At 39.8% G+C, this 24,974-nt stretch overlaps 2 protein-coding genes across 6 annotated transcripts in view; both read right to left on the bottom strand.

Moving 5' to 3' along the window:
* Positions 1–5,051, bottom strand: part of bmpr1bb (bone morphogenetic protein receptor, type IBb) — a 57,671-nt gene extending 52,620 nt beyond the window's left edge. For 2 of the 4 annotated variants that reach the window (XM_042395906.1, XM_042395907.1), the window contains exons 1-2: positions 4,822–5,051; positions 303–374 (exon numbers count right to left, since the gene is read on the bottom strand). The gene's annotated coding sequence lies outside the window, so the exon portion shown is untranslated. Of the gene's footprint in view, positions 1–302; positions 375–4,367; positions 4,723–4,816 lie in introns of those variants that run through there. The other 2 variants (XM_042395908.1, XM_042395909.1) reach the window with 2 other exon arrangements.
* A 514-nt stretch (positions 5,052–5,565) lies between these two features.
* The window catches only part of pdlim5b (PDZ and LIM domain 5b), a 39,793-nt gene continuing 20,384 nt past the window's right edge, over positions 5,566–24,974 (bottom strand). The window contains exons 4-13 of one of the 2 annotated variants that reach the window (XM_042395816.1): positions 19,022–19,055; positions 18,150–18,673; positions 15,212–15,369; positions 14,339–14,366; positions 10,892–11,046; positions 8,016–8,196; positions 7,575–7,755; positions 7,137–7,257; positions 6,929–7,044; positions 5,566–6,776 (exon numbers count right to left, since the gene is read on the bottom strand). In XM_042395816.1, coding sequence (XP_042251750.1) covers positions 6,687–6,776; positions 6,929–7,044; positions 7,137–7,257; positions 7,575–7,755; positions 8,016–8,196; positions 10,892–11,046; positions 14,339–14,366; positions 15,212–15,369; positions 18,150–18,673; positions 19,022–19,055 — 1,588 coding nt within the window. In that variant the 3' untranslated portion in view covers positions 5,566–6,686. The remainder of the gene's footprint in view (positions 6,777–6,928; positions 7,045–7,136; positions 7,258–7,574; positions 7,756–8,015; positions 8,197–10,891; positions 11,047–14,338; positions 14,367–15,211; positions 15,370–18,149; positions 18,674–19,021; positions 19,056–24,974) is intronic. The other variant, XM_042395817.1, reaches the window with a different exon arrangement.

Raw genomic sequence — 24,974 nt, 5'->3', positions numbered from 1 at the left:
AGAGCACACACACACACACACATACACACACACACACATATGATCAGCCCTGCCAAATCCATAACTCTTACTACCTCTGCTGCAGGAGAATCAACACTCAGTCTATCTTGATCAATATAGCTTTTAGCTTTGGATTTCAGTTTCCTCACAATATTATCGGCTTGGAACATCCACTGAAACCACTCAAAATTATGTTTGAGAGTTTACCTTGAACATTTATCAAGAAACTGTAGATAGGCATGAGTCGTGTTGTTCAATTTAAAATTAAAAAAGGAAATAACAGTCAAATAGATCAAACTCACCATTCAAACACAGGACATCAGAAAGCATCCTGTCAGCGTACCCAGCCGGGGCTCCAGCACTTTTTTTTTCCACTGAAAGACAAAAGTAGAGTTATTAGAAGGAGCTCATATGTCTGCCATGTATAACTGAAAGGACTGAGACTCAATTTCAAGCTCAGGTCATTTCCCCACTTTGACTTTCAACCAATCATGCAAAGTATCCCTTATCCTCTTCTGTTCTTCGATCTTCAATCATCCCCCACTCATCCTGTACCTCTTTCTCCTTCTTTTTTTCTGCCCCTTTCTTTCTCTAATAACAGGATGTCGGCTTTCTCTCACATGCTTTGCTGACCTTCCAGGCAAAGAGCAGAGAGGCTCTCAGCTTTAAGTAATTCCTGTTGCCCGCGTTTTTCTCTCATCAGCAACTATAGATGAAACAGCGAATGGGGCATCTGTACTTAGCTCTAGGGGGTTGAATTAGCATCACTGTAATTGTCAAAGAGCCAGTGGACCCTACAGGTAAGACGAAGATTATTACTAAGTGGAACAAGATCAGCTGCGCTACGCCTGTGTTTCCTAGTTGATGAGATCCAGAGGAGGTTCAGGATACGGTTATACATAAAATTAACCTTAATAGAGAACTTGAACCTTAAAAAAGATCATAAGGTGGGTTTATCTCAAAATTGAAATTCAAATTTGAGTTAAAAGCACGTACTCATTCAGTCTCTCCATCTATCCTCCACAGAGGGCTGAGTCTGTCTAGAAGAAATGCAAGCACAGACCTGCATCCCAGGCAGCATCTGTGTTGACATTGTTGTTGTTGTTGCAAAGAAAATAAGACTGTATGACTATCGTTTCTTTGGTATGTATGGGTGTGCATGGGAGATTCAGTGCAGAGTGTTAGTGTGTGGGAAGAACAGCAGCAACTGGCAGAAATCACTGAGTGAATGACAGATGGAAAAGCCATACCTGTGAAAACCTTGTTATGAGATGCTCGTCTATCAGTGTGTGTGTGTGTGCGTGTAGAGGAAAAAGTAAAGGAAATCATGAAAAAAGAATATCATGTCCTAGCAGCTGGAAAAGACATTGAGCAAAGTCTGTTTGGGACTGAATCTCTGACAGTTTGTCTCTCAACTGGCTCTATATGACAGACACTGAGCTCATATTACACGATAGACTGCTTAAAGCAGAAGTGTGAGGTGATAAACTCAAACTATAGTGTCATTTTTGTTCCTTTTTCAAAAAGAAATCTCCTGCAGCCTCTGCAAACCTGAGCGCTCCCCAGTCTTTAACATCTTTCAAACTTGATGGCAAAAACCTCTCCCTCCTCTCCCATATTCAGTCAATACCCTTCTAGTCCTCATATACTGCTCCTATTGAGCTTGTTAATATGCACCAAATATCTCTGGTCTAATTGGCTAGACTCGCTTCCTGTAATTATAAGGAAGGAAACTGGGGTGAGGGGTCGCAGCTTGCTAAGTTTAGCCCTGTGGACAAACCAACACTTGGGCCAGTATCTACCTAGCTAGTGTGTGTGTTTGTACGTCTGTTTATGTACATCAGTGACTGAAGGACAGTGTGTGTGTGTGTGTGTGTGTGTGTGTGTGTGTGTGTGTGTGTGTGTCTGTCTGTGCTGTAGGTGCATGTGTGTGCTTGAGGCCACAGGTATGCTCAAATAAGCAGCGGTCTCTAAGAGGAAGTGGTGTCCTCTTGCAAAAGATGTCTTCAAAGGATATCTTCATTTCAACATATTTGTGATGTTCCACATAAAATAAATTAATTTACCAAAGGAAGAGTTTAAAAATTAACTAAAACTTAACAGATGTAAGCTCAGCAATGAATATGGCATTCACAACTATTGCAAAATACCTTGTTAGTTCATGTTAAAAATCAGTGTTTTTTCTGAGGTTGTTTGGCAGGCACAGGACGTCCAGAGGAGCTCTGCGTGAGCCGAGCAGCCGCTAACGTTTGCTCAGTTTGTTTCTCTGATAACTTAAGATCCAGACGTCTGCTGACTAAAATCCTTCATCCAGTTAAAATATATACTTAACAACGACCAAGATCTAAAATGTTTATCATAGAAATGTAGCTTGAAACTGAATAAAAGTCAATTTATGAATTTATTATTATTTTTTATTTATTTGTTTCTGGAGAACAACCACAACGCTGACGTATTATCATCTACTGTTTGGTAGATGCCATTGTGGCAAACAGCCACAACACTGACGCATGTGCACAAAATGATCACCATCTTGTGTGCGTATACTCTTTGGTAGACGGGGTATGATGTCATTGACAGGCGACAAATGATACGGACCGTTACCTTGATTAACAGAAAAATTGAATTTTTCTGGGCTTGAAAATTGTTGGGAATATTTAGGATAATGTAAATACATAACTGAACAACATATATAACATAGGTCTAGTCATTTTTAGGCATTTTAATGCAGAATAGTTACATATTATAGCTTTAAGAAATCCCTTCATGATCCACTTTCAATGTAATTGACGGGGGATAAAAGCTACTGTCCTCCTTCAGCCATCCAAATAGTCAAATCAAGTCAATATTTTTCACAGTTACTGTCTTCTTAGTGCCAAATTCCGTTTTGTTACTATCTTTCCACTGCAGCTGAACAGGAAAACGCTGTCAGTTGAGATAGAAAGAGGGATTTTTTTTTACTAAAAAGACTTAAACCGTAGAAGACATCTACTTTATTTGCCTAAATGGCTGAAGCCTCTTATTATCTTCAGATAAACTTTTAGATAAATTTTTGCTCAAAATGAGGGCTGTGGATTTTGTCCCCCATCACTTACATTGTAAGCGCATTTGGAGATCCTCTATTAGTATGAACAGGAGGAATAATTACAGCGAATATAAACCTGTTTCAATGTTCATATGGGCATCTGACTTGAAAAACTGTGAACCTGAGAAAGAGGAATGTTAGTATATTTCACACACACACACACACACACACACACACTTGGAGCTTGAGTTTGTGGTAGACCACAAAGCACTGCCTTGCCATGCATCCTCACTTGACATGCCATCCCCACCGTGTAAGCCTAATGTCAGGCGTTACTCTTGCCAGGTGCAGAGCCAGGCTAAGGACTGGGTGGTAGTTTGATCACTCTCTGTGTGTTTAATATTAGCCAAAAACAATCACTCGGCTCTGCCTCAATGAGCCTCTTTGTCCTGTAGAGAGTTGTTGGTGTGTTCAAACACCACAGACTTGCATGAGGTGCAGCAGGTGATGCAAGGCCACCTCTGGCCACCTCTGCTGATGTAAACATCAGGACCACAGTGATGTCACAGACATTGGCTATGGTTCACTGAAGCTCAGTGATCAACTGCAGAACACAGAGAGGTTTTGTTTCATGCATTCAACATCAAATATTGCCATTGACCCCATGCCACTACACTGACAGGTAATGGCGGCTTTAGCTCACAGCCAGACATTAACATACACAGAAGGTGTAAAAATAGTATGTCTCACCATTACATTTTCCTCCTGCACTGTGTTTATTTGACAAACTCTACACTGATGAGCCTCGTCTGAATCCTAATTGAGTGAGCAATCATCAAATCTGAGGTTCCAAGTTCAATCTTGAAAACAGCAGTTCAGAAAACTCTTCACTGCAAGGTCCATTTAGTAGCAGTTCTAGAGCTTTCAGTCACATAACAGGATCTTCATCAGCAGATGGAGTTTACCCAGTGCCTACAATATCACTTATAAGCCATGGAGGAGCAGTCCTTAGAGTATTCAGAAAAAAATGGAAATTTGTACATCTACAATTCCATGACAACTGGACTAATTCCTTCTACTGATGAAGATCATGTGATATGATCAAAAGCTCAACAACAGCTACTAAATGGATCTTGTGGTGAGATTGTTTTCTAAACATACAGTATTATGGTATAAATGTTTCATGGTCATAATAAATAATATAGACAAAGAGAACAATAATATACATTTAGTCGATCACATACTGTGGATACAGGATCATAGGTGTTTGAATATATATTTTTTAAAGAAACAAAGGCAAACACAATCAACTGAGCAATATATTTTTATCTGACACGTTTACCTGATGAGACCTTTGACGATCTTCGTCAGTAGCCCAAATCCCTATCTATTAATTACAACGTCTACAAACTTAACCTCATCTTCTCTTGAGGCAATTTAGAGATAATTCTCCCTCGGATCAGACATTAAGATGTACTGAGCAGCAATTACAGATGAGCATCATCATCATCATCATCACAGACTCCGGCAGTAACACGTTTGGCGTCCCGCTGATCGCCCGCAGCTGCTGCCAGCATCAAACTCAGCGCAGGCTGCAAAAATAAGCCCTTCAGTTGAATTCTAATGAACAGCAGCACGGAAAACAAATTACAAAGCCCTGTGGCTTCAGTGAGGAAAGCTTCATAATCACAACCGCAGGACTACTGCTGAAGCTCACTGCGCTGACACAGATCAAACAACTAGGGTTTTCTTTTTTCTTCTTCTTTTTTTTTTTTTTTTAAGCAAAGTTACCTTACCGTCTCCTTCTCCTTCTCTCGTCCCCTTAAACGCAGCTCGACAGAATCCCAGTTTGTCTTAACGTGAACTCTGCTGTGGTCTCTTTCATTTGCATGTGTCCCTCTATGTTGTGAAAGAGTTTTCCAAGTGGACCACGGCTTCTGCGCACAGCTCCCACCTCCGACGTCTTGGAGAAGTGCACATCAGTGCGCCCTGCCTGCTGTATGGGGCATCTGTTTCTGTAGGTTACATTTTCTGAGATAACATCTGAAATAATCAAGGCACTCAACACTGTTTCCCGCCTTTCTGTCATTCGTAATGACTGTAGAACGGAATTGTCATTAGAAAAGAATGAATGCAAGTGTGTGTGTGTGCCTGGTGGGTGTTGTTTCTGCTGTCCCTATGGAAATTTGTACTTTCCCCTCTTACTACAAGTAAATTATATGAGGCAGCTCATGCTGGTGCCTGTCTGCCTGCCCGTTAAACTTCTCTGAACATTTATTGTCACAACTACAGATTTATAATGAACATTATCACCATCAGTTCTTCACTGCAATGCTTTCTGTGCATTGGCAAACTCAAAAAATGAGTGTGCACAAAACATAAACAAGGTATCTGAATTGGGACGATGGGGTTAAGAGAGCTATATTGAGACATATCCAAGAATTTTGATGAGATATAGCTATATAACAGGGCTTATAATACTCACATTTATTCAACATTAAGTACTTATTCATGCACAGTGTCCAATGAGAAAACATCCATTACACAAATCCAAACAGTTTTTTATTCTAGAAATTGTGAAAGGCACATGAGAACTGACAGCAGAACTCAGCATCTGGAAGTATATATTAAAGTGGTTTCATGTTAATAGAACAATACATTTCAAACACATTATCACTTAGAGCAAATACAACATGACAAAGTCTTGATGACTAGAACATGATATAAACACTGCCACAGTGGAGGGTGCAGTTACTATCAACAAAGCGTTTAAATTAATCGCATTTTAATGCAAGGAACTAGTTGAAAGAAGTATGGGTATGGGTGTGGGTATTTACTGGAAGCATACCCATTAACCATTGTGCCTCTGAACTACAGGCATTACAAAATATACAATAGCAATACAACTGAACTTCAGTTCAGAAGTGTCTTATTTAAACACTGCTATACACATTACAAATGTGCTTTCAATTAGTGGGAATAATTAAATACCAAATTACTTAAAACAAAGCAATAATATTAATAATACAATTTCTCACTTTTATTCTGCAGGCCTATTTGTTGCCAGAAGAACATATGTTGACTAAGTGGTCCTGGCTTACAAATAAATAATTTTCCCTCTTAAATTAAATATTCATGATTTCTAAATCTTGCGCTTGCTTTATTAATACATAAGAAAGATATCAACATCAGTATTTTTTTCTAATATATGACCCCCGAGGGGCTCAGTAGGTCATTGCAGTAAAGTATCTCTGCTCTACCTCTGCTGTGTGAAATAAAAATACTTATTGAGAGCTCAACATACCTCCAACCCCCCCAAAAATCCTGCTGTAATCACATATGTATTAATGATCCACTTACACCTGCACAGCACAGAGAGTGACAGGGATAACAGTCTATTGAAATGCAAATTAATCTATAAAACTTATAAAACTGTACTTTCATGACAGAATCAATGAAAATGGCAAAGTAAAACAATGATAGAGCAAGAATGAAGCTTACAGTGGAACCTCTGACCCAATGTTATTCTACCAGAATACACAAACAGATAAATCAGATCACCTTTAAAAAGTGAAAATATTTAACATCCGACTGAAATATAAATGGCTGTGAACTGACATCGATGCCCTATTTGATTCATATTCATACATGCAGGGGCAGGTTAGATGTTGACAGTGTGGGCATGTTTCTTGCACAAAGGCTTGTCTTTTTTGGAGAAGAATGCTTGACCCTCCAGAGCATTGCTGCAGACCTATGGAGTGAGAAACAGATATACAGAGCAGCTTTGTTATTCACACAGTGTTCTCAACATTTCTTATTTATAGATCTAACTCTTGTTGTTGCTATGAGTGACTGTATCCATGGGGTAGGGGGGGGGGGGGAGGGAGGGGAGGGTGGACCTACCGCACACACAAAGCAGGTGTCATGCCAGGTGAATCCTAGAGCCTCCAGGAACTTGTCCCCTGCCTCGATGGGGAAGTCACAGCCGTGGCAGTTTGTCCCAAACAGGTTGTAGTAGTCTAAGTAAAGCAGTAAGTACATTGATGAATTTTAGTCTGTTTGCACGCATGTTCTTCTTTACAACATTTACATTGTGGGTTTACTATTGTACCCTTTTCACAGTACGGCTGTCCATCCTCCATGTGAAACATGTTGCCTCTGATTGGCTGATGGCAGGCCACACAGACGAAACAGTTCACATGCCAGGTCTGTTTCAAGGCATTCATGATTTCCTGCAGAGAAGGAAAAAAAAAAGAAAAAATAATGAATAAAACAACCAACAGAATGATATACACAATATAAACAGGGATACATAATAGGAGTGGGTAAAGATGTCTTACTAATATTTCAGGTTAAATATATAGTCTTCAAGGGTTGTATATTTTTAGTGGTCAAATTCAAGTATTTTTAGGAGCCTTTAGTGTACAATTGGACACACTATATTAATACTAAAAACATCATTCACTGTTCCTCTGCTTAATCCATTAAAGAGTTTTCAGTGCATGTAGACTGGGGCACAGAACAATATCCCTTTAGCTCGGTAACTCACCCCCAGAATCTTCTGGTGGCAGCGGGCGCAGGTGGGAGCGAAGAACTCCTCATAGCAATGTTCGCAGTACACCTGGCCCTTCTCCTCCACAAATCCACGGTCTATCAGGGAGGAGTGGCAGTGAGCACAGTTGAATTCCTCGGGGTGCCATGACATGCCCATGGCCACAAGGAATGGGCCCCTGGTGAGAACAAGCAATGGACAAGGAAAATTATTTAAACATAAGAAAAGGTCTTGCATAGTTCAACTTGTGCAGAGTTTTACACTTGTACTGAAGTCAACATGTTTTTTTCTTCCAAAATAGTTATGAGACAACTGAATACATTTCTCTGAATACCATGTTAATCTACTGATATATTGAGCCCTCTGGGGTAGTCGTGGAATGATACATCTACCAAAATAAACTTAAAGTGTTCCTTCACTTTTTCTGATGCTACTCACCTGATGACATTGTTGCACTTGTTGCACATTGGGGTACGTTTACCAGCTGGGATGTGCTCAGCTCGCTGCACCAAAGAGTTAAGGTCCTGTGGATGTGGCTGTGGAGTGGGGCGTTCTGGACCTTTGGGAGCAGCGCTGCCAATTTTGCCAAATGAAGGAGCTGCTCCACCCTTAGGAAAGCCTAAACCAGCAAGAAAAATAATGGGTCACATTAAGTGTTTTAAGTGTTTTGAGTGTACTAGATGATATATTTGATAAAACGTACTTTCCAAAATTCGAAATGAATGAACAATTAATAATAATAATTGCAATTTTCTTCCGCACGATTCTTTGTAATTTCCAAGTATGGCTGGAACAGGACAGATGTGCACCATTTAATTGTATATTGTCAGATAATGAATGGAAATGATTTGATGATCTCTAAACTTCATGCCTGAAGCATGAGACGGTTAAGGTTGGACAGAGCAACCCCACCCTGCACAGACAAGGGATCAATTTTTCCCACTGAGGGGAAACAGCCCATTCCCAGAGACAGAGGAGACACCTGGAAAAATAATCCCCCCTCCTCCTCTTATTTCAAAACATGTGGAGAGGATGCAAAGTTTTTCCTTCTTTTTCTCGGTGCAAAGACACATCCAGGATGGAGGTCAATGTTGTCCGCCCTCACAGGGAGTGCCGGAGGCTTTGAGGACTGGGGACAGAGACACTACTGAGAAAGAGCACCATTATCAAAGACTTGGAGTGGGGGTGGGAGGGGGTCAAAGGACAAGTGCTCCCTAAATTTCCTTTTAACGGTGAGCAAATGAACAGAATAAACAGAACTGGGCACTAGCAGGGAAGTGAGAAGACTGTGGGAGTGGATTTAATAGGAAGAAAGATGCTGGGTTGATATTAGAGAGTAAGTGTGATGGAGAGAGATAGGGGCTCCAAATGGGAATGGAAAATATGGATGGAAAGCACATTCTCTGTTTTACTAGTTGATAATTATTGGCTAAATAATGTTTCTGGTATGGCTTAGTGAAGAGCTGTTCTCAATATACCACTTTCCAGCTACATTGTCCAACATGTTTATCTCTAAAATATTCACAATGTCTAACACTTCTTGAGCAGGGCCGTAGCTACCATTGAGGACACTGATGTGACCTGAATGGTATATTTTCTGGGAATTTGGGGGGGGGGGGCTTATATTATGGGCAGATTCCAATATTTTTACATATTTTAATTTGACTTAATTTGACTATTACTACTACTATTAAGAGGAGAATGTTTTGAAACAGTAGTTGGACGTTTCAGTTAGTTAAAATTTTACAGATAATATTATCAGTTAACTGGAAATATAAAATATGAAACCAAACAAACTCATGACTTCGGTATTTTTAAAATCTTGGCAACAGACAGTAGTTTGTTCATCAGAAGAGGAATAAATGCTGCTTTAATAGCAGCAGGATAATAACACACAGCAGCAGCAGGATGATAAGAAGTCTTGCTCAGATATTAAACATCTTTCAACTGTATCCTAATTTGGCTTCAACTATCCATTAAGATATATTAGATTAAAAAAACTGTCACTTTCACATTCAATTGAAAGCAGTATTAATGCAGAGAATACTGCTGGAGTTAAAATATTTTTCCCCATGGCACCATATGACCTTATCTGTATGAAACCTGGTACAGTAGGGACGATGGTGACATGCTGTCAGTACGGCAAAACTCTAAACGAATCCTTTGGCAAGAGCAAAGAATGGTGGCTGAGCCACATTAAATGGGACAGAAAGTGAAGCAGACATTTGTGAGTCTGTCACTGCTGTCTGGCTGTATGAGGAAGATAAGGAGAGAAAAGTCGACGTCCAAACTGAATCACAGCAGGAGTGCAAAATCTGCATTGTCTGTTCTGTCTCTCTGATTTTGGATGGATGGAAAGCAAAGCAAAAGAGTCATTCTGACAAATCACATCTGTATTCGATTAAAGCCTCATATTTATAAAATCAGAATCTATTTTTAAATTCCAGACAGGGATTTTAGCATCTCAGGAATGTGTAACCAGTGCTGTTTAGTTTTTACGCTTGAAGCTCTACCCTTACACTGAGAATTAACCTTTAACCTATCTGTTTCTGTGTCTCTGATTCTCTAAATATTATAATCATTACATAGTTTCTGTCAGTTAAATTGCCAAATTAATAATTCATGTAGATAAATCTAAAGGTCACATAGCGCATTCCACACACCCAGCCCTGTTCTACATGGGCACTATGAGACACGTGCTTTTTTATTTGAACTCAAGTGTGTGTTAATCTGATAAATAACTCCAGCAACAGAGAACCGACTGTGGCCTCTCCTGCTCTCTCCCTGTGGCACCTTTCAGCAGCCGTTCCTTAAAAGGCCTCCGGGGAAATACACTGGGGCACATAGTGCATCTGTTCATGTGTGAGTGCACACTTGTGTCTTAGTATTGCTAATAATGACCCCTAACTGATGCCTTTCAGCAAATATTTACCCCTGACCTGCTTGAGGTCTCGTGGCGGGGATAGACGTATTTAAAGAGCAGCTTTCACACAAAATAAAATACATAATTCTCAATTTCACAATCTATTTAACTGAGGGGATCTTGGGAAAAGCCAATAATCTGAGCTCATTAACGGAATACCTCTGGTTTTTATAGAGCTCATAATCTTAAATGGCTTAGTGTCAGGTATTAAACCTGCAATAAATGTTACAGCTGAGCAGCAGTGATTTAGAGGAATGAGGCTGCCCTCTGTGGGCTAAAATAAGCAACTACACATAATTCTACATTCCTAGCAGAGGCAGAACAGCAAGCATTTGCAGGACAGTAATAACAGAAGTAAGGGGTGATTTCTTTGTAGTATATGTTACTCTACCTGGAAGCTGGAAGGAGGGCTTGTTCTGGGCTGCAGGGCTTTTGAAGGTTGAAGGAGGGACAACGTTGCCATTCCTGGGTGCCGCTGCAGATTTGGAAAATGTTTTTGCTGCAGGCGAGGGTTGCACAGTGGGAGTGGTTTTGTCAACTGCCTCACTGGGAAACAGACACATACTCAGCATAAATCATAATTCACTTCAACACCAAGAAACACGCATATTCTCACACACATACATTACAGAGTATACTGTTTTGGTTTAACTCTACAGTGAAAATACAGTGAAAGCAGCTTTTTCTGACCATCTGTTTTTTCAGGACCCAACATTACATCTTCAACCAGTATCAACTGCCACTTTGATTTTTATGCAGATTCCTGCCATGGTCACAGTTTTTCCCATCTGGCAGGTTTTGCTTTGGGTATTTTCACATGATTCAGACAGATTTAAGGTACAATTTGTGGCAAATCCTGAAATAAGAAAGAAATAAAATTATAGGATTGTGCCTCCATTTGGGTCAAACCTCTAGTACAGACTACTGCTTTGTGTTAAGTAGGCAACCTAGTGAGGTTCTTCCACTGCAGGTACTAACTATTATAATCAGTCAGTTGTAATCTCAGTGGCACATGCAAACAATCAAGATAATTATGGTGCACTTTGGAATACAGATAAGCATTGCTGTCCACTGTCCATATGATTTCTCAATTACTGACATAAGGGAACAATTACAGGTGGTGTTGCCATATTATCCACTGTACATGTAGCTCATACTCAAATAGTTTCTATTATCTGATCATTTATGAGCAGGAGAAACCCAGCCCTGTAATTTTAGAAGGTTTATATAAAGTTGTTATTACTTTTATTCTACTGAACTGGCATGATAGGAGAAAAGTTTTATCCAGTGAGACACGCTGAGGCAGCGCTGGTTTAATTTCCTGTGGCAGTAGAAACTGTCAAGGGCCACAAAATATTTTAGGAGAAAATGAGAAGCACTTGTCTTCACCACCCCTTGTAAAATTTCACAGCTTTTATTTCAAGCTTAGAACCTCCTGTGGGCAGAAAAGAGTCCAAACTCATAAAGGCCAACGGCTGGTGTACTTTTTTAAACAAATTTCATCAAGTGAAGATTTAACCTTTCATAATGTGGTAACGCTTTGGTACATATAATCTGCTTTTCTAATTATGTTACATTTGATTGAATTTTGAATACAAGTTTTTGGGGTCTGCATTTGAGAGCATTTGAGTTGTAATATAATGGGTGCAGGTATGACAATACCATAGGTGTAACTGGGTTCAGAAGATCCCAGTCAACCACAATGACGTCATCAGGTAGGTACTGTTGCTGCCCAGATAGACTGGTTGAGCAAAGGATTTGCACCAACAAGTTAACAATTTATAACCCTGAAGCAGTTTGTTTTTTCACCTACAGCACAGTGCATGTTACTAACAATAGAACTTATTATGCTGTCAGCCACAGATTTATGGTTGATTATGTAATTTTTACAAACTGAAATTAAGAAATTGACATGATTTGTCAATTTACCACCTAGTGGTTCTATATCTTACATGTGGTTGTTTTGGTATCTGTGGCCTGCCAAAATTCAAACTAAGATGGAGTACAGATCATACTGTTTTTAAATTTAGCACATTAACTACATGTTTATTGATTTGAATGTTTCATGTTTATGGCTTTGGATAATGTGTGACAAGTAGGGTATTGTATTAGCCTATTTTTAGTGTTTGATGATTTATGTGAGAAGCATTAACTCGCAATGACAATGATAACAGCTGGTTGACTGCAATACAGCACAGCAGAAATGGCTGAAATGGTAGAACAACTGGTACCTCCAGTACAGTTAATATTTGAGTTTTTGCCTCATTGCTCCAATCAGTAAACTTAATCTGTAAACTGAGCATTCAGGCATTTTTAACCTTCTATTCTTCATGCACTACTAATTATGTCAAATAATAGACCTTCACCTACTTGAATGTCTAATTGATAAGTTAACTTTTTCTGCAAGGAAAGTAGAAAAGAAGGAATGAAAGATTACGAAATAGAAACAGCAGTAAGGAAAACAGTTTATTGAGGTAAACTCAGCAAGAGCAAACAAATATAACTACTAAGGTTAGTGTAGAAAATAGAAGAAAAAAGATTCAGACATGCACAGAAAAATAAAGATTACAGAAAGTTTTCAGAGGAAATGGAGTCTCACATATACACAATATGCTACAGAATAGTACACATGTACACTATAATATATTGTAATGCTGCATTTCCAAGCACACATTATTACTTGCATGCATGCATTTCATTTACATTTTGAAATATAATTTTTTTTACAAATAGCAACATAATATGCACCTTAAATAATTTTTACAACAGGGCATGTTTGTTTGTGCAAAAAGATGTATTACTTTTTTACTCATGTTGTTTAATCTATGGAACTGGAACATTTAATAAGTTATTTATAGTGTGCCAAATGAAGACTTTAATTATATTGGTGTGCAAAAGGGGGCAATATAAGTTTTAAAGTAGGCAGAAAAAAATAAATAAAACACTAAACATAACAAAAACCTGGCCTACTACACATTTAGCACTCGTGCTGAAACATCGTGATGCCAATCTCTCAGCTTGTTGTACTTGTGTCCTATAGCTTCTGAGTCCAACTTGCTCACCCTGATCCGCCCCATAAGACAGGAATAAAGGAGAAAAAAAGAAAGTTGGAAGGTTAAGATAGAGAAGAAAAGTAAAAGATAAGACAGGAAAAAGCACAGGAATAAATGGAGGGAAAAAAACAAATCACAGGAAATACACAGCTTTGAAATGATTTACTAAAATGAGTGACTATCTCGTTGCAGATGTGGCAGATGTGCAATATCTGCCCTCTCTTTAGTAACCGCACACTGAACAAAATCTCAATAAAAGAAGGAGAACAGGAATCTCCATCTGGCGGGGCTGCTATTATTGTACCCACAATACCATTTAATTACCCACATTTCCAGTGAGTGACACACTGATCGGTTGTGGATATGGTACGGAGGGCAGACTGTGTTTACTGCGGATTAAACTGATTGAAGACAAGAGAACAGCAGTAGCAATCACAGCCTATGATGAATCTAAGGCTGTGTCCACTCAACCATCTTCCTCTGAGAGTTCTCAATGTGGTTTCTCTAAATTAAGCCTTAAATTAAGCATGATACTGTGGGACCATAAGATCAGGAAATCAAGGCTTAACTCTGAATCAGAGGCTCCTAGACATGCTTACATGAGTACTTTGAAGGCCAAATTTGAAACCTCTATGATCAAGGGAAAAACCATACCATTGCTAAAACATATGCATTACTTTCTGCAGAAGTACTCACACACACACACACACACACACACACATACACAGAGAACTATCACTCACACATACCAAATGTGATTACATTAAAAACCACGGGCCACTTACTTCTTTCCACTGTTCTCTGGAACTTGCTCTGCAACAATGAAGAGAAAAAAAAAAAGAAAAAAAACACCAATGAAAATAAATTCAAATGTGCAATAAATGGTCCGTGAGAATATGGGAAATCACACAATCTCTGCTCCAGCTTGTTCTACAGTAGGTTCATCCTGTGATAGTAAGAATTAGATTAACCTTGACCCTGATGTGACTTCCTGGACCTATCCCCAAATTGTTCACAGATGCAGAAACACCATACAGATTGGATATACATCAAATGCTCAAATCTCATCATATATACTACACCAATCTGGTAATATCATTTGACAAAAAAGAGCAAAGGCGACAGACTAATCTCTCCTCTTACTTCATTCTAAGAAGTGGGTAACTGTAAATGTCATTTTGCATCAGTTAAACAGATCCACACGCACACGCAGCCCCTATGGATGTAGGCCCAAAGCCGCAGTCTGCTCATGTAACCATCAATGCCACTTATAGTCAAAACAGTAATATAAAAAATAAATTCAATCATATGGTGATGAAAGCTTTCTTCTATTATTTAAAGAAACTGCAAAAACACTATAATCTCCAGACGCAATGGAGTTTTAACAAGAGACACATGATTATAAAACAAATGAAAGTCATATAAAAGCTTCTAACAACAACATGTTAAATAGGATTACCCTAAAAATGGACATCTTTGGATAAATGAGTCACACGCTCCAGCTTCAAGTAGTTTAAAAGATATAAAAAGGAACTAACAGCAATATCAAGCTGAGTCTTAAAACTATAATAACTCAAATAAGTCCTAAGATAATATTCACCCACGTTCAACACTTAAAAAACAAAAAACAACGTGATCACACTGAGATTGGTACATACCGTTCTCAGTGCCGGTGAGCTGGGCCAGGATACGGAAGGAGCGGGACTGGGATGTGCCGGTTCGTGGGTGCCAGTCCTCTGTGTCCTCAATCAGGCGCTTCTTGCTGGCATCGCTGGGTGGGGGCACGTGGTTCATCTCGGGCTCCACACCAGGTTTCCTGTACAGCCAGATCAACCAAGAAATAATGACAACGAGAACATCTGTGTCTTGAACATACAGTATGAAGTGTATCAATGAGATCATCACTGCTAAAAACAGTTATTAAGTTGTTAAATATTAACTCTTCAGGTTAATAGTACAACAGAACACCTCTCCCTCAGGATAACAACGTTCCGGTTTATACACACAAAAACTCACATTCATCATAGCAACCAACACACACAGTACACATAGCAGAAATATATACTGTTAAGGGTGTTCCACATTCAATCAAGTGTGCAGCTTGTAGATACATGTTTCCCAGTATGACCTAACTGCCGTTTTAGATTTCACAATTACCTCCTAGGTCTAGCTGGAGGTGGAGTTCTGTAGGCAAGCGATGAGAAGGTAGTGAGGAAAAATGCACAAAGGCATTAAAACATTTAAAAGTCACTTAAAGTGTTAAGTATGACAATGTTGTTTTGATATGAGAAAGTCATGAAAATGTTCTAACCTATACTTACTTAAGACTTCTCTGAGGCTCACTATTAAAGAGGTAAACCACAGAGTAGAAGTCAGCCAGAGAATAAAATGATATGCAATATTAAAGGTATTGATTAATGATAGTAAGTAAGTGAAGAGCAATTAGGCTTAGGATACTAAAATGGTGTAATTATACACACGACTGCATGGTATTATCAGTGAAATGGAGCGTTTGAGAGATTGAAGTGACAGTGACCATATCTCACCACAAGATGGGAGTAATGTGCTTTGAAAATAAAGGATCACCTTTTCCTCAAAAGCTTACTTGATGGTACTCTAGAACACACTAATATTTATTTCAAGTGTTCACATGCGCTGTTCAATTCAAGTGCTGCTCCAAACTGTGAATCAATTTCATGTCAAAGTCCAAGTATGTGCAATTTTTATTATGCGTGTGTTTTGTCTGTGTGTGTATGTGTGTGTGTATGTGTCAGATGATGTGAAGGATGATCATAGAGAGCACACAAGTAAGGCTATTCTTAGCTAAAGCAGAATATATTTGGCAGTGATATGAATGGCCTTGAGTAAACATAGTGACAACAGTAGCAGATGGAGCTAGACAGATGCAGAGCCGGGTGACTTCAGCAGCCCAGCCTGCAAATACATGTGTAAATACAGTATAAGCTAACACAGATCCCGATGTCACTGATGCCACTGAGAAGATGAATGAAAAGTATGAGCTGACCCTCACTGGGTGCCCTGTGATATCTCAGAGATGGATTATTTACAGGGATTCGCGGTTTGTTTGGACCTTAAAATGAGTGTGTACTGTAAGTAGATGAGCGCAAGCGTGAGGGTGAGCTCAAAGGGGTGCAAGCATGCCTTTGGTAATGATAAACCAGAGAGATGTGAAGGCTGTAATCACATTCCACATGGTTAGAAAGCTACTGCAGCAGATATATTATCATTCACAATACTAACTTGGTGTCTGTCTCTTCTTCCTCCTGTGGGCAAAGAAGGGGTAAATGGAAAAGGATTGAAGCAGAGAAGGAGCGTGAATAGACCAGTTTGAGAAAAAGAGCAGAGTCCAAAACACATGCCCTTTAATTGAAAGGCCCTTCTGAGATAATGTGCAGATGGAGAAGCAGAGAAACACAAAAACAAAGCATGCAGGTCAGGCCACAAAAACACACACATGCCACAATAAATACACTCTGCCTCTATAAGATGATATTCCAAGCTCTTAAAAAGGTTGCAATGACAGAACTGTAGGTGTTATCAGATACCTACACTCAATCTCTTGATTGTACACCTCATACCTCATTATGAATATGTCAGTTATCTTGGCAGCGTATCACTAAATGTGTTTTGTTTTCTGTTCCTCATATTTTCTGTTACTCATCTGGCCAAACCCAGAATAAAAAGATTCTGCAAATATTCTTTGTAACATTTGTATGAAACACATACACATATAAGTAGACACATAAGTAGGTTTCACAAACACATTAAGTGTCAAGAAGTATAATAAGCCACTTTGCTCACTGAAAGCCTATAAATACAGATCTCTATTACCTATTTTTTTTAGGTGACATGAAGTAAAAATGAGTGGCAAATCACTTAACCGCAGCTCAGACTACTGTAACCCAACCAGTGAGCCAAACCCTGCTGATGAAACCCAGTCCAGCCAAATTTTGCTCTGTCCCTGGTCCCTTGAAGCATAGAGTTGCCAGGATTCTGTCTAATTAGAAACAAGTGTTACACCAGCAGTGCCTTTTGGGCTGACTGTGTATTTGGCAGAGTTGTGAATCCCAGCGTCAATTATAGATAGGCAGGCAGTAGCATCAGTTAATATGTTGTCTAGACTCTGCTCCTCTTCAAGTTACCCTGTAGCATATTTAAACAAGATGTGCAGCGTGCCTTGGATTTTCCTTATATGCAGCTGGGTGAAAACATTGGTGATGGACTGTTTCACTGTTAGCTTTTCAAATAAGAGACATACTTGGCAGGGAAATAGACCATAAAGTAATATAGGCAGAGCAGAACGGAATATTTCATTTTCTTTGATACATTCCTTCAGGTAGAATGCGAAGCAAAAATGTCCACAAATCTGTGGCCTCTGTGAACCACAACTCCTTCTAGACCTGCTGCCTAAAGCACACAGTATATTATTAAATCCTTGACGTTTTGCACTTACAGTACCCCCACATCAATAGTGAGGTTGTTCCATATTTATACACCAGAATTAAGATTTGCTCTTCAGATAAAAATGGGACAGTGTAAGAAAAAAAAAAACTTGGTTTGATGAATGGTACCTACCCATTGAACTGTTCTGAAAGCCCCTGGCTCTCCAAAAGACCTCGTCTCTGTCCCATAGCCACCTCACAGGCATTGACATTGGAGTAGAGGTTGATAGGTGTGTTATAGACAGAGGGCTGTGGGACATTGGGTTGAGAGGAGGGGGCTGTCACTCTGGCTGGAGAGGAGGAGTTAGATGAGGAGGAAGAGGCAGATGGGGACGTGAAGGCGGCGCGAGCAGGGCTAAGCCTGGGAACTGAGTTGGCTGGGGCAGTGTCTGGAGCAGTGAGGCTTGACTTCAGCGGAAACGGAGGCTGCGGTGGTTGAGAAGGGGCAGCTGGTGTGAAAGCAGAGGATTCAGAGGGGATGGAGGCTACTTTGGAAGCAGCTGGGGAGGAAGAAGCCGTCACTGCACTGCTGTCCCCCCCAAAAGGCCGGGCTGTCTTGTTGTATGCGGTGTTAGGCTGATTTGATGGCTTGGTGTATGTGGTGCTCGGGGCAGGGTGAGTGATTGGGACAGGCTTAATGATTTCTTGAGGTTCATCCTAGATAGAAGTGGGGACACACAGCATGCACACACAACAAATCCACAATAAACTAACACATGTAAACCAGCATTCTCAAAAGCACTGCACAACAATCACATCAAAATCAATGGTGTTTTCACACTGCTGTAAGAATGAAAGTCATGCCTGTGCCAGTTCAAGAGGTGCTATAAAATGTGGCCTCTCAGGTTAGGCATGCCAAGCAAATTTGTGCTCTGATCTAATCTCAGAAGGGCATGTTGAGCATGCTCACTTTTAAGTAAATTGGTACAATATTCATGAAAAGAAAGGTATTCAGATCAACTTAAGTTAATATGCAAATCTAAAAGTGAATATTTGACTTCATACCTTAGGCACTCCGTCTTTAGGGGCACTTGAGGGTCTGTGAAGACAGAAAGAGAATTATAAAAATACTGCTCACAAAACATCTGGACATGCTAATTGCCAAAAGGATTAAACTTCAGTTTATGGAATGGACCGAGGGAGAGTTGGATTACTTTGTGTCCCCTGCTGTGTGGCATAATTCAGGGCACCACTTTTGAGATGTTGATACTTTGTGGCATATGACCAACCACCTATGAAGTATCATTTTTCTTGGCCAAACATTGGCCTCACTTTGCCTGTGTCTGCTTTTAGTTAAAGATCACTAGAGAAGAACTACAAACAGTGTAAATGCATAAATGAATGCCAACTCACAAGAACAAAAATCTATATACTATTGTGCTGTTGTATTATTCACAAAATGTATTCTAAAGACTAAAGTATTTATGGTCAGAGATACATTATTGTAATCTTGAATGCCAGAACATCCTTGAAACAATCTAAGAAGTAGGGTTTTCAAAATGAAACAGAATAACTGTTAATTTAACTATGAATAAATAAAGGCAGCTAAACGTTTCCTGCATTGGATGACCAATCTCATGCATGGTTCAAGCTCTGAAAAATTGACTTTTATTGCGTACTGAAATAAATGGAAACAAATGGCGGCCTGGAAAGAAGGAAATGTCTAAAAACGGAATCCTTTGGAAAATAGTTAATGACTATTAAATGCAATTTGTAGCGAAGGGACTAAAACATGGAAAGTCACCAGTATGTGAACACATACTACATTTGGGTGTGTGTCCACATGCAGATTGGTGTTGAAGCATGGCATATGTCTGATTTACACTTGATGATAGAAGCAGCTGCCACCGTTCTATCACCTGTCAGAGAGGAGGGTGGTCTGTTTGTCTATTCTCTTGAGATGTCCTGGATAGAAACCAACAAAAATCCAACAACTCTTTCATCCCCTAATTTTGTTCCATTCTTAATTCTTGCAAGCACCGTCTACCACGTTATTAGAATTTCATTATTAGAAAGTCACACACTTTTTGTTTGGATTTATTGTGTATTAATGAAAATCAAAAGTACAATAAACAATGAACACCCCTTCTTGTTAGACAAAACACTTGCATGCCCCTGCCAGGTGACTTGAATGTCTTAAAATGACTCCCATCAGTGAAGCACTAAAACTCAAATGCAGACAGATGCCTTCATTAACAATGTGGCTATATTTGGTCCGGACATGCAGACAATGTGTCCCTTATTCCACATTAAAAAACGAAATACAAAAAAAACCCAGAGAGTGGCTCCGCAAAGCTGGTTCCTGACCAGGAGCTACGGTATGTCGGCTGGCGTCCTTCCTTTCTTTGCCATATTAGGTAAACAGTCAACAAACTCTCACGTATTTCCTTTTTGACTGAGCAGAGGCGCAACAACTGAGCCTGGCACTGGATTATTAAAGAGCCCCACCCTCCAACCAGATGCTGATGTCATCCATGCCCATACTTACATTTTACAGTTTCCATTTAGCAGTTAATATACTCTATGCTTCTTTTCCGATGTACTTGTATTATTGGACTTGCTTATGGAGAAACACCATGATGTGCCAAGGAAAACAGTGAAAGGTCTAAAGATCAAATAGAGCATTCCATTACAAATGGGACTCAGTCTACAATGAGCCACTGTGTATCTGCCATCAGTGTCCCAGAGTGGGGCAAGTGGGCGGATTCACACTCTATCTGTCTTTTCCCAGAGCAAACTGAACAAACACTAGCTGGGGAGATCCTGTGAACATCTGCTATTTCTGCCCTGCTCCCTGGCTAGCTGGACTTACTTTTGTTCTGCTATCACAAAGTCACACCAGGTGACTGTGTAGGTGCGCATGCATGTATTTGCTTTTTGGTGCCCACGTGTGCACATGTGCATTCTGAGGGAGACAAGTGTGACATGGTGAAGAAGTTAAGGTTTATCTCAGAGTAACTGAAAAGTATCATGAATGATTTCTGAAGTCAGGTATTTTTTTAGCGTTGCATGAACTACATGTTTACTTTTCTAAGTTTTGGGTTAGTATAACTGTAGTATAACTCATAACATGAGTTTACGACTGAATATGACAACCAACATATAAAGTGCATAAAATCTGGAGCATCTCTTCGTTCTGCTCCATGAAAACGCAGCTTTGTGTTTTATGCATTAAGTGTTATTATTCTCAGGGTTATTCAATATGCCAGATGTTCCTTCAGAAAAGTCATGATTCCAAGTTTCATGTGATTTTGGCAACTAAATGGATACATACTTGTACTGTAGATAAAGAGGGATCATTAAGATTGATGAAATGATGAAATAGAATAAGAAAGGTACATTAAGTATTCTTTTTATAAATAGGGAAGTGTAAATTAGAGGGTTTTCTGATCTTGGCAATGTTTATTTCTGTGCGTCAGACTACTTTCCTTCTACATCAAAGCAGCACACCAGAGGCGATACACTGTGCTTCTGTACGTGTTTGTAATACAGATAAATCCTCCAACCTTCCCCTGTTGCAAAATGGCTTTGCTCAGCGCAGAACACACCTCAGTTTGGTTCTTCCTGATCTAATATCAGGATGCCCTGTTTTGTTAGATTACAGACGCTGATATCTTCAAGATTTATTTATGGACTATATACCAAAAAATCTTGGAGCTAATAAATCTATTCTTAAGTGCAAAATATAAATAAACATTAGATTAATATGACAGCAAAAGTGTACTTGGAAGAAAAAAAAGAAAGTCGTTGAGTGTGGTTTTCATCAACCTAGACTTCTATGTGCACCCACTTTGTCTCTTACACACACACAAAGAGAGAGAGAGAGAGAGAGAGAGAGAGAGAGAGAGAGAGAGAGAGAGAGAGAGAGAGAGAGAGAGAGAGAGAGAGAGAGAGAGAGAGAGAGAGAGAGAGAGAGAGAGAGAGAGAGAGAGAGAGAGAGAGAGAGAGAGAGAGAGCTCCAAAATGAAAAGAATGAGAGGGTTAACCAGAGGAATAAGCCTGAGGGCAAAGCAGACTGACGCATTTCCACCCTGCCTGTGTCTCTGTGAGGGCCAAAAGAAACAGTCTGGCATGTGGCATTTGACTGGATGATGGAGAGGCTAATAGACACAGCTTTCTCAACACACACACACACACACACACACACACACACACACACACATCTTACCAGCCTTAATACATTTTCTCTTTTTTTTTTCCTACCATGAAGGGAAAACTGCTCATTTAAGAGTAGCCTTTCATTTTTCTTGCGCTCACATTTTCACTTCACTTTCACACTCAGTTTCTGAGGCAGAAAACTGCACAGGTTGCAAAAGTGATAATCCTCTGACTCCAATCATCTGTCACTGTCACTTTTGCTTTATTCTCTAGTCAGTTTTGTGTAATTTAATGATTTTAAAGCAAGCTAGGGGTCAGAACTCGGTATAGATATTATATGATACGTGTATTGTAGAATTCACACATGCTATTAATGTCAAGCACCAGTTATATTATTCCATTGTGTGATGCATGTTAAAACTCTGTGGGAGACCAGGCAAAGACTATCTGTTTTCTCAGATTTACCACTGCATAAAATTTTGAGCAAAAGCATTGAGAAGAAAGAAAACAAGGAGTATAAAAAATATAGGAAAGCAAAACAAAAACTCCAACAGAGGAATGTGGAATCAGTGGGTGTGGAAAATAACATTTTTTTCTGTATTTCTGTTTTTCTGTGCAGCCAGCCTATCCGTTCAGTGGCAAAACTCGCAGCTTGTGTCTGGCACATGGCCTCTCCTGTCAGAACAGAGGGCTTTAAAACTGTGTCACCGCTAACAATGACAGAAACGTGACTGCTATTTCCAGAGTTAAAGCTTATTAACATGTAACTGGACTGCCTGTTGCTGCTGTCAGTTGCCTGGATACTTCACTAACATGGTTATTGCCCATGTCTGCTCAGTCTCTGGTGTGTCTGTACACGTGTCAAGTAGGAACTCTGTGCACTTGACCATATCAGCCATCACATGCATCATAGTGATGCGGAGCATTCGTACCGTGTCATGCCCCTCTCTGTACAGTATAACGCTTCACTGTGCGAGTGATAACTCTCTGCTGATGTGTGTTTCTCTTGGCAAGCAAACTGTGGAATAGAAAAATTTAACCACAGGACCAGACAAAAGATATTCAGATTTGCATTTAATTGCACTTCCAAGCCGCATCAAGACCAGGTCGATGAATAGAGCATGTAGGGAGATGAGGGAGTTCTCCTTGAGGTCAGATTGCTAGACACAGCAACAACGGTAGGATAAACTTTGGTTAATGTATCTTTTTTAATGCAGGTCCAAGTATAAGCCCCCCATCCTTTCTTACTTTTCTTCCGACCACCACACCACATCTGGCAAAGGCAGCCAGGAGTCAGCGGGGGCTCTGGGCTACATTGGATTGTCCTCTACTTCACCCTGTTATAACTATAGCGTTGGGCCTGCTGGGTGTACATTAGCCTTGTATGAGAATATCTGTAGTTTTAATGCACAGCCGCATAGCTGACAAGTGTTTAGCTACACTAAGTGGCCTGTGGGCAAAAAAACCCCCATCTGTATCACATATTGTAGCTATAACACTGTCAATGTGTGGGACAGCCCAATAGGTATAAATGTATTTGAGAGGTTGCAATTTTGGTAAGATTATCTAGTAAGAGTATATTGAAAGTCTAATAGTGTAATATCTTAATGTATGTCATTTCCACTTTTCATCTAGTGACTTTTTTTTTGAGTTGTGGAAACTCAAAAATATTGCCTTAATGGTCTGCTCTGTCAGACATCACACCTAATTAATTTGTACAAAAGTTACACACTCAACACCTTCTAAGAGCATCACACGGTTGTTTTCTCCATGAAACAACATGTGTCCTGGACACACGAGTACGTTACTAAGTGGAAAATGCGCAAAATCTGAAACACTTGTGCTGTGGGAGCTGACATGAATTCTTCAGTAAAACACCAGGATGTGGTTGGATCACTGAGCTAGCTGCGTTGATCTGTATTATCTTTGAGGTTTTTGGACCCAGGTGCTGCCAGCCGCAACCTCTGGGGAGTGGTGTTTCATTGCACTCCGCTGCATATTTCAATGACAATAAATAAACACCAATTATCATACTTTCCTAAGGCCACTTCCCACAGCCGCCTGGTCTAACTGACTGTTAGCTGCTCGGGAAGAAGGTTTCCATGATAGCAGAACAAAACGTACCCGTGAAATTCACTGAAAACTGCTGGTCATATCAACTTTTTTCTTGACTTTGTTTTTTGGAAATACAAACATGATGTTTCTTTGAGGCAGACCACCCAACTAAACTTCAGTGCAGAAGAAGCGTACTTCCTCCTTCTTACAAATAAAGCAAAGGATGTAAGATCCGAAAACATGATTTGATAAAATCACTATAGCTACTTATAGCTCAGAAAGGACTGTATGCAACATATATGGAGTATGTTCTGTTGAGGTAAATCTTACTGTGTCACTAATGCATGTACTAATGTGCAGTAATTGCTGAAGTGGAGCTCACTCTCAGACTGAAATTTTAGGATAACCAGTCTGTTCTGTTCATGAACACTACTGCATTAGCTAAAGTCAACATCTGCCGCTCTTCGTATAAATGTGCATGGTGGTGAAACTTAGGCTGTAAAGCCTCACCAGATAAAAGGCTGGATCCACCACACAAACAGCCAGACTCAACATAATTACTTTTAATCTTCCAGGATGTGACTTCCTCGCAAGCACAAACTGCAATCCCTAGCACTTTTACTCTGGGAGTGATATTCTCCCAGCAAGCAAAGACACAAGACATCTTTTCCTGAGACCACAATCTTGGAAAGGAAAACCTAGTTTCATCCTCTGTCACAAAACACATAACTGCTCTTTGCTCACTCAGGCTCATCTCATAGGATCTGTTATGATTTACTGTATAGTGGCACACAACAGGATAAGG

Source organism: Thunnus maccoyii, chromosome 19, assembly GCF_910596095.1.
Source record: "Thunnus maccoyii chromosome 19, fThuMac1.1, whole genome shotgun sequence".
In the NCBI taxonomy this organism is placed as follows: Eukaryota; Metazoa; Chordata; class Actinopteri; order Scombriformes; family Scombridae; genus Thunnus; species Thunnus maccoyii.
The sequence above is the reverse complement of the archived record's forward strand: the minus strand, read 5'-3'. Positions and strand labels throughout refer to the sequence as shown.